This window comes from Aquarana catesbeiana, linkage group LG01 (assembly GCF_042186555.1).
Source record: "Aquarana catesbeiana isolate 2022-GZ linkage group LG01, ASM4218655v1, whole genome shotgun sequence".
Lineage (NCBI taxonomy): Eukaryota > Metazoa > Chordata > Amphibia > Anura > Ranidae > Aquarana > Aquarana catesbeiana.
In genome coordinates this window covers 42637954-42652545 of record NC_133324.1, presented here as the reverse complement: position 1 = coordinate 42652545, position 14592 = coordinate 42637954, and the positions used below count along the sequence as shown (strand labels likewise).

At 38.8% G+C, this 14592-nt stretch overlaps 1 protein-coding gene across 1 annotated transcript in view; it reads left to right on the top strand.

Annotated features, from left to right (window-relative positions):
- LOC141141394 (vomeronasal type-2 receptor 26-like) overlaps positions 1-7094 on the top strand; it is a 104974-nt gene extending 97880 nt beyond the window's left edge. Inside the window, exon 6 of the mRNA XM_073629073.1 lies at positions 6184-7094. Coding sequence (XP_073485174.1) covers positions 6184-7094 — 911 coding nt within the window. The remainder of the gene's footprint in view (positions 1-6183) is intronic.
- The last annotated feature ends 7498 nt before the right edge of the window (positions 7095-14592 follow it).

Sequence of the window (14592 nt, the reverse complement as noted above, 5' to 3'; positions counted from 1 at the left end):
GCACTAATAATGTTTTCAGTAAATGTTTACATTCTTTTGAGTCCTGATTAGAATAAGCCTGCCTATGTAACTCCCCTTGTTACCATAAACGTACAATTGTAATATTAATGTGATACCTACGTAATCATGTGCATAAAAACCTTCAATTGCGTCATAATAAAGCAGAACAGTAATTTGGAAAGATGCTGAGCGTATCTTTTGTGTCTGTTCCCTACTGCAGTAGATATTATTAATTTGGAACCACTAATCAATATGAGGATAGGAGTTGCCTATCATCAATTTAACCGAGTCACGGTTCACATCACAACATATGTGTATTCATAGGTCACAGCTATGACTAAGCATCTGTTGTGATGTGAAACATGTTAGCTGTTCTTCCCTGTTTTCTATGCATAAAATATGACTGTTTTTGGATTTTAATCTTTCAATAAAGATGCCTTCAGTGATGTGTGGCTGTCTAGGATTTTTCCTTCCTAATTTGAGCAGAGCCAGCACCTGCAAGATCGTATGGGGTGGGTGTCTTCAACAGGTCTGGAGCTTTTGAGCTGCAATTTTTCTTCTTTCTTTCCTTTAACAAAGTAATTTGCTTGATTTACACTTAAAAAGTCAACACAGCATGAAATTATCAGCCCCTGATATTTACTGGCAGTTGTAAAAAAATCGCAGATTTTTACAAACTTTCAGTAAATTTACTAACGGTTGGCAAACCTGCCTCCATGTATACCCTATTATTCAAAAACAATGACCATTGCTATAATCTGTACTATAATTTTTTACCTCAATATATAATATTACTGCATGGATCAATGAAGGGAATACAATAAATTCTCAACAAGTTTTATGAACCAAGAATCTACTTCTTCGTGAGAGCACAGTATTTGTACAATCACACAATTCATTAATAGAAAAAAAACATGAAGATGAAAAATATTAATTTAATATGATGGAAAAGTTTACATGTATAACCTTGTAATAAGCCACAGCCAGTATAATAAAATCATTAACACCACTCCTATGTGCAAAATTCCAACTGTCTGGATGGGGGCTACGGGAGATAGATGAGATAGTCCACTCCACTCCACATTAAATATGTGGGTATTATAATAATGATAAATTTAATCTGTTAATAACAAGATAATCTAGTAACTTAAAGTTATAGCGAATTTCTCAAAGATATCTACCTAAATTAAAGAAAGGGGTAAATCCCCAGTTACAATATATCCTCTAGAGACCGCATTATTCAGCTTAAAATTCAGTAACCAAAACTGCAGTGTTTATCCTCATGACACAACACAGGAAGCACCTTCATGGTTAACAGAGGACAGAATTAAAATTAGACTTGAGAAACTTAACATTAATAAATCACTGGGACCAGATGGCTTGCATCCGAGGGTACTTAGGGAACTTAGTCAAGTGATTGCCAAACCGTTGTTCCTAATTTTTACAGATAGTCTACTGACTGGAATGGTACCAGCTGATTGGAGAAAAGCCAATGTAGCACCAATATTTAAAAAAGGCCCAAAATACATCCCTGGGAATTACAGACCAGTTAGCCTAACATCCATAGTATGTAAACTCTTGGAGGGGATGATAAGGGACTATATACAAGATTTTAGTAATAAGAACGGTATCATTAGCAGTAATCAGCATGGATTCATGAAGAATCGTTCTTGCCAAACCAATCTATTAACCTTCTATGAGGAGGTGAGTTGCCATCTAGATAAAGGAAGGCCCGTAGACGTGGTGTATCTGGATTTTGCAAAAGCATTTGACACAGTTCCCCATAAACGTTTACTGTACAAAATAAGGTCCGTTGGCATGGACCATAGGGTGAGTACATGTATTGAAAACTGGCTACAAGGGCGAGTTCAGAGGGTGGTGATAAATGGGGAGTACTCAGAATGGCCAGGGGTGGGTAGTGGGGTTCCCCAGGGTTCTGTGCTGGGACCAATCCTATTTAATTTGTTCATAAACAATCTGGAGGATGGGATAAACAGTTCAATCTCTGTATTTGCAGACGATACTAAGCTAAGCAGAGCAATAACTTCTCCGCAGGATGTGGAAACCTTGCAAAAAGACCTGAACAAATTAATGGGGTGGGCGACTACATGGCAAATGAGGTTCAATGTAGAAAAATGTAAAATAATGCATTTGGGTGGCAAAAATATGAATGCAATCTATACACGGGGGAAAACCTCTGGGGGAATCTAGGATGGAAAAGGACCTGGGGGTCCTAGTAGATGATAGGCTCAGCAATGGCATGCAATGCCAAGCTGCTGCTAACAAAGCAAACAGAATATTGGCATGCATTAAAAGGGGGATCAACGCCAGAGATAAAACGATAATTCTCCCACTCTACAAGGCTCTGGTCCGGCCGCACCTGGAGTATGCTGTCCAGTTCTGGGCACCAGTCCTCAGGAAGGATGTACTGGAAATGGAGCGAGTACAAAGAAGGGCAACAAAGCTAATAAAGGGTCTGGAGGATCTTAGTTATGAGGAAAGGTTGCGAGCACTGAACTTATTCTCTCTGGAGAAGAGACGCTTGAGAGGGGATATGATTTCAATTTACAAATACTGTACTGGTGACCCCACAATAGGGATAAAACTTTTTCGCAGAAGAGAGTTTAATAAGACTCGTTACAATTAGAAGAAAAGAGGTTTGACCTTAAACTACGTAGAGGGTTCTTTACTGTAAGAGCGGCAAGGATGTGGAATTCCCTTCCACAAGCGGTGGTCTCAGCGGGGAGCATTGATAGCTTCAAGAAACTATTAGATAATCACCTGAATGACTGCAACATACAGGGATATACAATGTAATACTGACACATAATCACACACACATAGGTTGGACTTGATGGACTTGTGTCTTTTTTCAACCTCACCTACTATGTAACTATGTAACTATGTAACTATGTAATTTTTCATCATTCTCACCTTACACCTGCCAATTTGTATAAAATGGGGTTTTCCCCCTCTGCAGAATGTTTTAGAGGATGTTGCCAAACTGCTGACTTCATACACTGCTTCTAGGCCTGCCCCATGTTTGGACAGATATTGGTTCATTTATTTCCTCCGCACTGGGCCTGCCCTATATCCTGAATCCCAAGAACTGCCTTCTAGGCATGTTTGGTGACCTGTCTATTCCCACTTATGCTAAGAATCTACTCTGCATCTTATACTTTTATGCAAGGAAGTCCATACTATTATCATGGAAGAGATCACAATCTCCAACAAGAGCCACATGGTTGAAACTAATTAATGACTCTCTACCACTATATAAACTTACATTTGAGACCCGCAAGAGAGCTAAAACATTCCAAACAATTTGGGGCAGATGGATGGCCAGCCCTCTGACTCTTACTCAAGGGTCAACCTGTTAGCGTTATTACTCTTTGGTTGTAATAACCACCTTATTCAGTTTTCTTTATGTCTGTATGTAAGTTTGTCTTTATAATCAATAAAAATATCTTTAAAAAATGTAAAATTAAAGAAAGGGGAAGTATATGCAGTTAATCTTTATGGGTCCTATGCAGACTCTCCTCTTGTTGGTGGACAACTGGGCAGCCTCAGGAGAATACATTTGGCCCAGTGTTTCTCAACATTTTGCAGACATGGCACCCTTGTTTAAAAGTATGCAAAATTGCAAGGTACCCCAATCTAATATGTAAAAAATGCATATGTTGCTTATCAATGGGGAACCTGAGCCTGTGATGTTGCAGTCAATCACCTTGATTAATTAATTTCACATCAAAAAGCCCTCTTCACATCATATCTCCCCCATCACGTCAGAGGCACCCCTATACATCAGAGTCTTCCCTAAGTTTCAAAACCCCCATTATATACCAGATTCCCCCCATCAATTAGTCTTCTCATCACATCAGAGTCCACCCATCACAAAGCCCCCCAAATCACAGAGCTCCCCATCACACATTTCCCCAGCACACAGTTCCTCCTAATCACACAGTCCCCTCTTCACATCAAAGCCCTCCAGCAGTGTGGTAGAAAGCGGGAAGTGGAGCAGGTCTGGAGGAGCCATTTTTGCGGGAAGGCTGGCTGCCAACATCATAGAAAATAACAACACCATACCTACTGCCCTAGAGCATTATTGGTTGTTATGGTGCAAGGAAAATAACTGTTTTACCCTATATAATCAACAAGGAGAACCAAACTCAGTACTGAAAAACACCAGTAAATGTTAATGTAAGACTCTGCAAGTAAAAACTAACTAACCTACACAAAGCTGTCATGGGACAGAAAGTCCCAGAATGTCCATGCAGAACAGGTGGATTATGGGATGTGTAGTTCTGTCACCGTTAGGTGGAACTGCTCTTAGTTGAGGAAAAAACAACAGCTCCCCACAACTGTGGAGGAGTGGAAGAGAAAACTTTTGAGAAGATCCAGGGCACTTGGCACCAGACCAGGGAAGTATTTTTGGGACAGAGTGCTGAGTCCGTTAACAGCTGTCTGCCAGCACAACCTATTCCATAGACACTTGAGTGAAATCACTAGTCTATCCTCAGCTGTTCCAGAAACACAGAGCAGAGTTGCCAGTCCAACCTCAGCTGTACCAGAGACACGGGAACCACCAGTCTATCCCCAGCATTCAAGGAACACAGAGCAGGATCGCCAGCCCATCCTCGGTGTCCCATAGACACAAAACTAGATCACCAGTCTGCCCCAGTTGTTCCAGAAGGATCCAAGTGGGTTCTCTGGAGTCATCACGTTAGTATATGAGGGGCCCTTCCACTGTCTGTACCTACAGTTTTTTAAGAGGGTTGTTTACCCCCATCCTTGTACTGTATAGCAGACACTGACACTCCAGTTCATTATTGCCCTACCTACCACCCTTTGGGTATCCATCCAGATCATTCTCAAAGCTATTGTCTTAACATCCAAAGGCTCCACTTCTTCCTACAATACTACTCCTCTGCTAATTTCCCCTCCCACCCCAAACATATGTGTGACTGATTTGAGCTCTTCTTTGAGTTAAACCCCTCCAGTTACCTCTTCTACATTTACTGACTTTAAGTAGGCAAGGATCATTGAGCTCCAATTGCAATTGTGCACCACCAAAAGGGCTCCAACCAAGCTGTCAAAAACGAAACTGGTTTCTCCCTCATTCTCTGGGAATCTGTCATATATATATATATATAATAACATAATTTTTAACTTTCTGCCATAAAACACATCAAATAAAAAAATGAAAAAAATAACATTTCTTCTTAAATTTAGACCAATATGTATTCTGCTACATATTTTTGATAAAAAATCCCAATAAGCATATATTGATCGGTTTGCAAGTACATTATAGCGTCTAAAATAATAGTATATATACTGCAATTTTTTTAAAACTTGTAATACTAGTAATGGTGGTGATCAGCAACTTATAGCAGGACTGTGATAGTATGAGGGACAGTCAGACACTAACTGACACTTTGTGGGAACCATAACACTAATACAGTGCTAAAAATGTACACCAACACTGTACTAATGACACTGGCTGGGAAGGGATTAACATATAGGGCGATCATAGGGTTAAATGTGTGCCTAACAGAGCTTGTACATTCACTGTGAGATGCTTTTACTAAAGGATGTGACGGTTTTTATTTCCTGCTTTGCAGAGAAACAAAAACTGGCATATCCCCACTGACAGGACAGAGCTCTGTATTGCTTACAGTCAGAGAGCTCTGTCCTGTCATCTTATTCACCGATCAGCAGGTGCCAACAGTCATCCATTGCCCGGGACCCACTGATCGGCTTGTGCTGTGACTAATGACTGAATAGCCGGCGTGGCTGTCACATGCTCACACAGCCCCTACCTGGAAGTGCTGGATTACATATCTAATAACTTTATCCAGTGCAGCAGAGCCACTGTGCCACCATACTCCTACATGAGGCAGTCGGCAAGCGGTTAAGCTGATCTGAGTGGTTGGTGGTAATATAATTATAGATTCAACTCAATTTGGTGTCTTCTAACTCATTGTCAGGAGTGTGGCAGAGTGGTTAAATTGATAATATGAATAGTCCATACACCAGATTAGTCACAGGGGGCTTATTCACTCAGTAGCTCCTTCAGGGGTGTGCTGTATATGTAGAAATTACATCCCCATTGCTCTTCCGAAAATGACTGTTTAATTAATTAGAATAAAAATTAATCTGTGTTATATGTATTACTCTTGGCAGACAGTGAGAACTGTATGAATTGTCCAGAGGAAGAATGGCCCAATGAGAAGAAAGATCGGTGTATTCCAAAACACCTTGAATTCCTTTCCTACACTGATGGCATTTCTAAAGTATTCCTAACAGTTTCTGCTGTACTCTGCATTGTGACTGTTTTAATAAAGGGGATTTTTGTTTCCTATCTGAACACCCCAATCGTCAAAGCTAATAACAGAAATCTGAGTTTTGTTCTTCTTGTCTCCATTTTGTTGAGCTTCCTCTGTGTGTTCTTGTTCCTTGGTCAACCACTGGATATAACCTGTATATTGCGTGTCATGACATTTGGAGTCATCTTCTCCATAGCTGTCTCCTCTCTTTTTGCTAAAACAATCATGGTTTATATTGCTTTCAAAGCCACCAAACCTGGCAGCTACTGGAGGAAATGGCTTGGAAGCAAACTGGCCAATTCTATAGTATCAGTGTGTTCATCCATTCAAGTAATAATATGTATTAGTTGGTTGTCTTCTTCTCACCCTTTTAAGGAAATGGACACTCACTCTTATCAGGACAAGATCATTATTCAGTGTAATGAAGGGTCCATTATCGGGTTCTACTCTGTGTTGGGTTATATGGGGTTTCTGGCAGCTATGAGTTTTGTTCTGGCTTTCATGGTGAGGACATTACCGGACAGTTTTAATGAGGCCACATACATCACCTTTAGCATGCTGGTTTTCTGCAGTGTCTGGATTTCCATGATCCCGGCCTATCTGAGCACTAAAGGGAAATACATGGTGGCTGTGGAGATATTTGCCATATTGGCCTCAAGTGCTGGGCTTCTAAGCTGTATATTTTTTCCAAAATGTTTCATTATCTTATTTAAACCTGAATTGAATACGCAATCATGTTTACTTGATAGCAAAAATAGACATGAATAACTACTCTTAGGAATTTGTTTATAAATGTTTTCACACAAGATGCAAATAGCTTTCACCCAAGTCTTATGAATTTCAAATGTTGTTAATCCTCAGTCAAAGTTGTGTAAATCTCGTGGATTTTTTTGTTTTTAAAGGTAGATGGAGAAACCTGGGGCTGGAAGTGGGTGATGGTTTTCAAATTAATGTCATTGTTATGTTGGTGTATTCCCTGTAGGACATTTGATTAGTAAGTAGGCAGCTTCTGCAAGCCAAGCATGTCCAAGATGAAGTTTTTTCAAGGTTAATTAGGTACTGATGGATTAGGCCCCATTCACACCTGAGCATTTTGTAGCTTGAAGACTGAAGCTACAAAACACTGAAGGGAAAAAAAATCAATTATTCTCTATGGAGATGGTTCACATCTCCTCTCTAAAACGCCTGAAGCCAGAAGCTCCAAAACGCCTGAAGCTAAAACAAGTTCTGGAACTTTTTTTAGGCAGATTTGGGCGTTTTTCTGCTTTTTACATTGGTGACCTTTTGACCTGTACAAAATTGCGGCAAAAACACGTCAACATCGCTGCAAATACGCAGTGAAAACCGTGGCAAAAATTGCAGCAAAATCGCTGTAAAATCATGCAACTTGCTGCCTGAAAACGCTACGCTCAGGTGTGAATAGGGCCTTCATATGTGTTTGTTCACGCTGCAACACAACTTAATTCATTAGTTATGTCTGAGTCACCAGACTGTCAACCCTATATTTTGCTAAGCTTTGGTGAAGGGGCTGATGTTGGACTCCTAAAATGTGTTGGCTGTGTAATGGAAATTTGTAAGTTCTGTATATAATTGTATTGTATTTTGTATGTATTGCACACTGCCCTCACTGTGCACATGGCACTAATAATGTTTTCAGTAAATATTTACATTCTTTTGAGTCCTGATTAGAATAAGCCTGCCTATGTAACGCCCCTTGTTACCATAAACGTACAATTGTAATATTAATGTGATACCTACGTAATCATGTGCATAAAAACCTTCAATTGCGTCATAATAAAGCAGAACAGTAATTTGGAAAGATGCTGAGCGTATCTTTTGTGTCTGTTCCCTACTGCAGTAGTTATTATTAATTTGGAACCACTAATCAATATGAGGATAGGAGTTGCCTATCATCAATTCAACCGAGTCAGCATGGCGAGCTTTGCCTTAGGAGGGGATTCCAGGTGACCCTGAGTATCCGAAACGAGGAGCTTGAGACGATCCGGGAATTTCTGATAATCAGCCGGCTGAGGTAAGCCTTTTGCTTACATTTGAGTTATCAGACTTCCTTGATCGGTAAGGCATTTTCGGGACAAAGGGTACCTATTTTACTCCCCTTAATCGAACTGTATTGATTGGTGGTTATATGTTATGTTGTCCCTGTCTATTGTCCATCGGAGTGTTATAGATAAGAAAGGGAAGAATAGTGCTGTTCACAGGTATATGTAGTAAATCTGCTAGATAAAGTAGTTTAGAGGCAAGAGGGTATAGGCACAAGTAGAGAAGAGAGAAGACTGGCCAGTCATTATGGGCATTAAATTAAGTAAGGGAATGAAGGGTAAGAGACCTTCAAAAATGCCCAGCGCAAGAGGAGCGCTATATATGAACCAAAGGTGCGGTTCCGCCTATACTGAGCCCCTAGATTAATGGTTAGAGTGGACAGGGATCCACAATGGGTAACTGGGTTACCAAGGTCCACAGGGACTAAGAATCATGCAGAGTAAACAGCTAGAGAAACAGCTATCTATGTGAGCAGGATGGATGAAGGGTGACATTAACACTAGACAGAAAGGGACATTTTCATGTTAAGTTGTGGGATGAATTTGGGGTCAGGCACTACAACTATTAAAGTCAGAAACAGAGAAATGAGAGGTAAAACAGAATACTTTATATGTTGTCAGAGAGGGAAGATGGGATGAGCACTGTGGATCCCCATCTGATCATAGAATCATAGAAGCTAGATATAAAAGTTATTTAAACAAAATAAGGAAAGCAGAATTTAGGCAGGGAAATATTAAAGAGTTAAAAGAAATTGAGAGAATGATATGCATGTGTTGTGCACAAATGGGAAAAATGTAAGCAATTTTAGAGAGATATTGGTGTATGTGTGTGCGAATGCTGGGACCTTTAGTTCTATTGCTTGTGTGTGTCATGTACGCAGATGTGACCCCCTCCTTTGTGCTTTCCTGAAAGAATGTGGTCAGTGATAAGCTGGAAAGACATCATGCCAATTTCTGTTTTTTAGACAAAACATTTATAAAAAAATGTGCCGGGTTAACGAATCTAATGGTAAACAATGTGATCACAATTATTTTGAATCTGTTTTCCAAACATGGTAAAATGAAGGTTACATTTAACCGTGTATTACACAAATTGAATATCCTTTGATAGTGGAAACAGTGCATTTAAAAAAGGAAAATTAAGTAAAAAATTAAGTAATAATGAGTATTAATTTCTAATATGAGTTTAACAATTTTATTAATAATATAGATATATTGAAACTGGTTTAGACAACCTTTGGTTGGAAATGAAGTCGAGGTTAATGGGGAAATTTGTAATGAATGAGATTAGTTTAGATTAAGATAACAATTTTGTAATTTTACATTTATTCAATAAGCCCTTATTGAGAGAAAAAAAAGATTAAGATGAGGTTGTTATTTGGAATACAGCTGACATAATATTTAACAAAGCCAAGATGGATGGGATACATAAGAAGTTTTTCTACAAAAATGAAATTTCAAGGTTCTTGATAATAACTTGATGTCAGTCCATGATGTGAGAGTTGTTATAAATAAAATTTAAATATAACATAACCCATCACATCAAGTCCACACACCCTGTTAGGATAGATGTCACCTGCAGCCAGTTGTTTTATAGTTTTTGATGCTTTCTGGTCCATCATACAGATTCTTGGTCCTTTTGTTTTTATTTATTTTTATTTTTGAAATCCAAAGCAGAATGTGTGGATTGTGAAATGATGTGCCCCTTTTTCTTGTAAGTACAGTGGTATAAGCAAAAGAATATTTTGGATTTATGGGCATCTCTCCATGACTGCAGGGCATTGTTATCATTTATTATAATATTGCCAGGAAAAAGTTGTCTTTTGAAACATGAGACTGGAGTTCTTACACAAATAGCGTGATAGAAAACAAGACATTGTAATATATTTATGCAAGCTGGACCCAGTAATGAAGGGTTCACCCCAATATATCAGAGCTGTAGCTTTTATGCAAAGGTGCTATTAGACAAAGTTAGATATTGTTTTGGTCAAACATTTAATTTTTAATGGTCCGACATTCTGCGCAGCAAATATACAGCTAACTAAATGTTTGTTTAATGAAAGGTTTAAAATATGAGTTTGTTTATGTACAAATCTAACAATGAAAAATGCGTACATTTATTCAAAAGAAAGGAAAAGACACATGTGTTAAATTGATGGTGTAGGAATCAGCTGCTGTGAGCCCAGTGCGGGACACACTCCCTGAAGACCCAGATATTTAATTTTTTGTAGATTTGAGGATGCAGTTTATCACCCAGAAGGATACTCTGTATTCAAAGTCATTGGATCCTTTTTCCCCAGCTCAAGAAACAGAGCTCCATGTTTTAGCAAAGCCTGTGAGCTGTAAAAAGAGTGTATATTTGTATAGATAGTCGAGATATAGAGAGCTTTTGGTTCCATTTAAAGGGCCAGAAGTTTGTTTTTACTTCGGCAGGTAAACCAATAAAGCATGCTAAGTTAATTTGATCGGCTGTTTTCAGCCTTCCAGGTTCTTGCTGAGGTAGCCATATTAACTTTCACACATGGAAGCAGACCAGGTGACTAAGGATGCTGCATTTACAGCCCCGGACACTTGATGGGTCTGTGCAACTCACAGATTCCACCCTAGTTCTGGCCCAGTATAGCTGGGATTAATAATTCAACTTTAAGGACCCCAGAACGAGAAGAACAAGTGGTCCACAGGGGGGCAACTTCTTATGAAACAGGACTTTGGAAAAGGTGATCATTTATGTCTGCCAGCCACTCTTTTCCCTTCAGCTTGACACATGGACCGTGTCATCAGTCACAAGCAGTTATGGCTGCCTTAGTAAATGAGCATGGGATAGAGCCAGGGTTCTCCACAGTTGTTTTTATAACATACCACTTCTTGTTTTACCTGTTACCAAAGGTGTTACCAAAAGCTGAACATCCCTCCCAGAGATTACATAAAAGATATATCCAGATGCCCAAGTTAGGATCTTACGAGTATGCATTTTGTCTGTATGGACATGTTTTTTGGATGTCCAGTGGCAAATGCTACTGCAAAGGCCACAGTAAAAAGTGTTATCAGAAGTAGTTTGTAAGTACAGAGTGCCAGAAAGTACAGAGAGTAACAGAGGAAATCATTTTTATAGGAGAGTCCTTACTAGAAGTTTTGAGGTTTTATTTTTACACCCCCTACTGTCTACAATGTAGCGGACAAAGTAGAGTAAGAAACTAGAAAACTTTTGCCTGAATGTTTTCTTATATTTTATGAAGCCCCTAAGGGGAATGTTGGACTCTCTCCCTATGGGATTTGGTTTGGGAGTGTGTTACTCACTTGCTTATATTTTGTCTCAGCAGCTGAAGTCCTTCATTCGGATCTCATAGAGAATGTTGCTGATCTTTTAAGGTTTTTGACAAACTCATTTATGTGTTTTCTCCCCAATTCCAGATCCTAAAAGTTTGGAAGGATCTAAAACTAAAGCCAGGTGACTTATGGATTTTTAAGAGACATTTATATATAAGGAAATGTTTGGAGACTCAATACAGCATCTATTTCATGTACAGTTTTTGCAAAACTTGAAGGAAAAGTCACCTGGATCCACACCAGACACTGCAAAAATGACTAAATTAAAGAAATCTCTGTTTGATTTGTTTCCCTCTTGTGATCACAGTCTAGGGTACTTTTTGATTCAATTACTTTAATTGTAAGGGATATATATATTTGAAAAATAGTTTAGCCATGTTGAAGTCATATTTGTCTTTTGTACGTCTTCCATTTCATGTAGAATTGTCTGTGTTTACATATGCTGATAAGTCAGCATGCCAACAATTCAGCTAGAAGGCCATTCTGACCACAGGAGTGTACAGCCAGTACTCTGTAAATATGTCTTATCAATCATTTGTTTTTCACAATGAAAAGTCATTTGGTAATGAAAAAGTTGCTCAGCTATTATTTTCTCCACAATAGAGTTTTTTTGCCTCTTTGGCCAGGACTACCTCCACCTAAGCGTGTGGAGGTTCCAGGTTAAAGGTGATAGCAGGTATGGTTAGTGATCAAAATATTGATCAAAAGAGGGTAGACTGTAATGGAAATTTGTAAGTTCTGTATATAATTGTATTGTATTTTGTATGTATTGCACACTGCCCTCACTGTGCACATGGCACTAATAATGTTTTCAGTAAATGTTTACATTCTTTTGAGTCCTGATTAGAATAAGCCTGCCTATGTAACGCCCCTTGTTACCATAAACGTACAATTGTAATATTAATGTGATACCTACGTAATCATGTGCATAAAAACCTTCAATTGCGTCATAATAAAGCAGAACAGTAATTTGGAAAGATGCTGAGCGTATCTTTTGTGTCTGTTCCCTACTGCAGTAGTTATTATTAATTTGGAACCACTAATCAATATGAGGATAGGAGTTGCCTATCATCAATTCAACCGAGTCAGCAGTTTTACCCATTTAATATTTGAAATAAACCTCATATCGGACTTAAACTATTTAGTATGGCACTTCAATATTCAGATTAAGATTTTTGAACAAACCCCCCAGTAACCTTTTTGTCAAAGTTCTCCTCTCCTTACAAACCTGCCTCTGAAATTTGCCCATACTAAACCCAAAGTGTTTTTTCGTAAAAAAAATGATTTTTGAATGTTCAGTCAATGTTCTAGTAGTAAATGGGTTAAATAGATTTTTTAGTGTAGCAATAAAAAAAAAATCAAAGGAAAAGGATGGACATATTTTCTCCAAACAAACAAAATTCTAATAATGATTGTGGTTTCCGTTTTCATAAGCAAATGTGAACCTGTGTTTTTCCCCAGAAGAGTAAATAGTTATCTTAACTGCCCACTCCCCACCTGATCATATTCATATTCTCCTTGATTGCCACCCTTCCTTTCACTACAGAAAGTGAACACTAATACCTTATACTTCCAGGTATGGGGGCATGTGGCTTACTCCACTTCCTCCCAAGTGGCAACACTGGTGCTTGGTGATTGGTTGCTGGCACTGTCTTTGGGAGTCATAGAGAGATGCTTGCCTTGTGTAAGCCCCAAGTCAGTTTGTGTAGCCAGGGTTGTCTCTCTCCTCTTTTCTGGAGGATGAATAATTAGCAGTTTTCAACAATAAGCATTTACGTACACAGAGGTTTAAAATGTCAAAGGCTCATTGGTTAATTTTAATATGGAAGGAAATTTAGCAATTATTCCCAAGCACAGGAGATGATATGTTGATATGTATGCACCCCCTGACTAGGGTTGTCAACCTCCAGAAGTGAAAAGTACTCACACGACACAAACAAATTACTGACAGAGACACATTTTTACTGACATTTAAAAAATGTTAGCCAAAATGGCAGCATGTAAGCTACATACATTTAGCTAGTGGGATTTGCAATGTACTTGAGATATAACAAAAGACAAAACACATATTTCTCCTTTTACATGAAGATCAGGGTAAGATAAGCCAGCAGTTTTGTCACCAATCTCCAATTTGAGAGATTCCCCTTCAATTTCAGTTCCATAGCCACCACAGAAAGTGAGGGGAAATTCCAGGTAGCCACCAAGATTGCAAGAATTAGTGTTCCAATTTCTGAAGGTCCCCGCTATTCCTCTTGTGGATTTGATCTTACTTTTGGTGATAATGGTAAACAGCCCAAATACAGGGTGAATCTTCCCAACCTGGACACAGAGATATCAATAAACAACTGACATTTCAATTATGAGCTGCCACAGAGATAGTAATGTGAGCATTGTGGAAATAACAAGAAAGTACCTTGCAAAAGTATTCGGTGGAACAGGTGTCCCCATGTGAAGGTTTCCCCTCACCACCCTTTACACTGACAACTGCAATTTTTGGGGAAATTGGTAACTTTCTGCTAATGTGATAATAGATATAACAGAAAAGGTTGACCCTCCCTAGCATGGTGACAGTTCTGCTTCCAAAAACTGAATCAAAATGAAGACAAATTACCCTTTGTAGGCAGAAGATACAGAGATAAATACTTAGGGCTTGACTGGCCATAACCCCAATATTTTTACAACTCAAACTGATTTTTCTGTATTTGAAACAATTTCATACAGTATGTTATCACAGTACAAACAAATTACTCTTTTTTTTTTTTTTTTGTCTGTTGTACAGTCACAAGGGAAAGGAATCAAATATGTACATGCTTGCGGTCAGTGGTTCTCCTACACCACCACCACCACCTCATCTTTGTCTTTATACAACTCACCAGCAG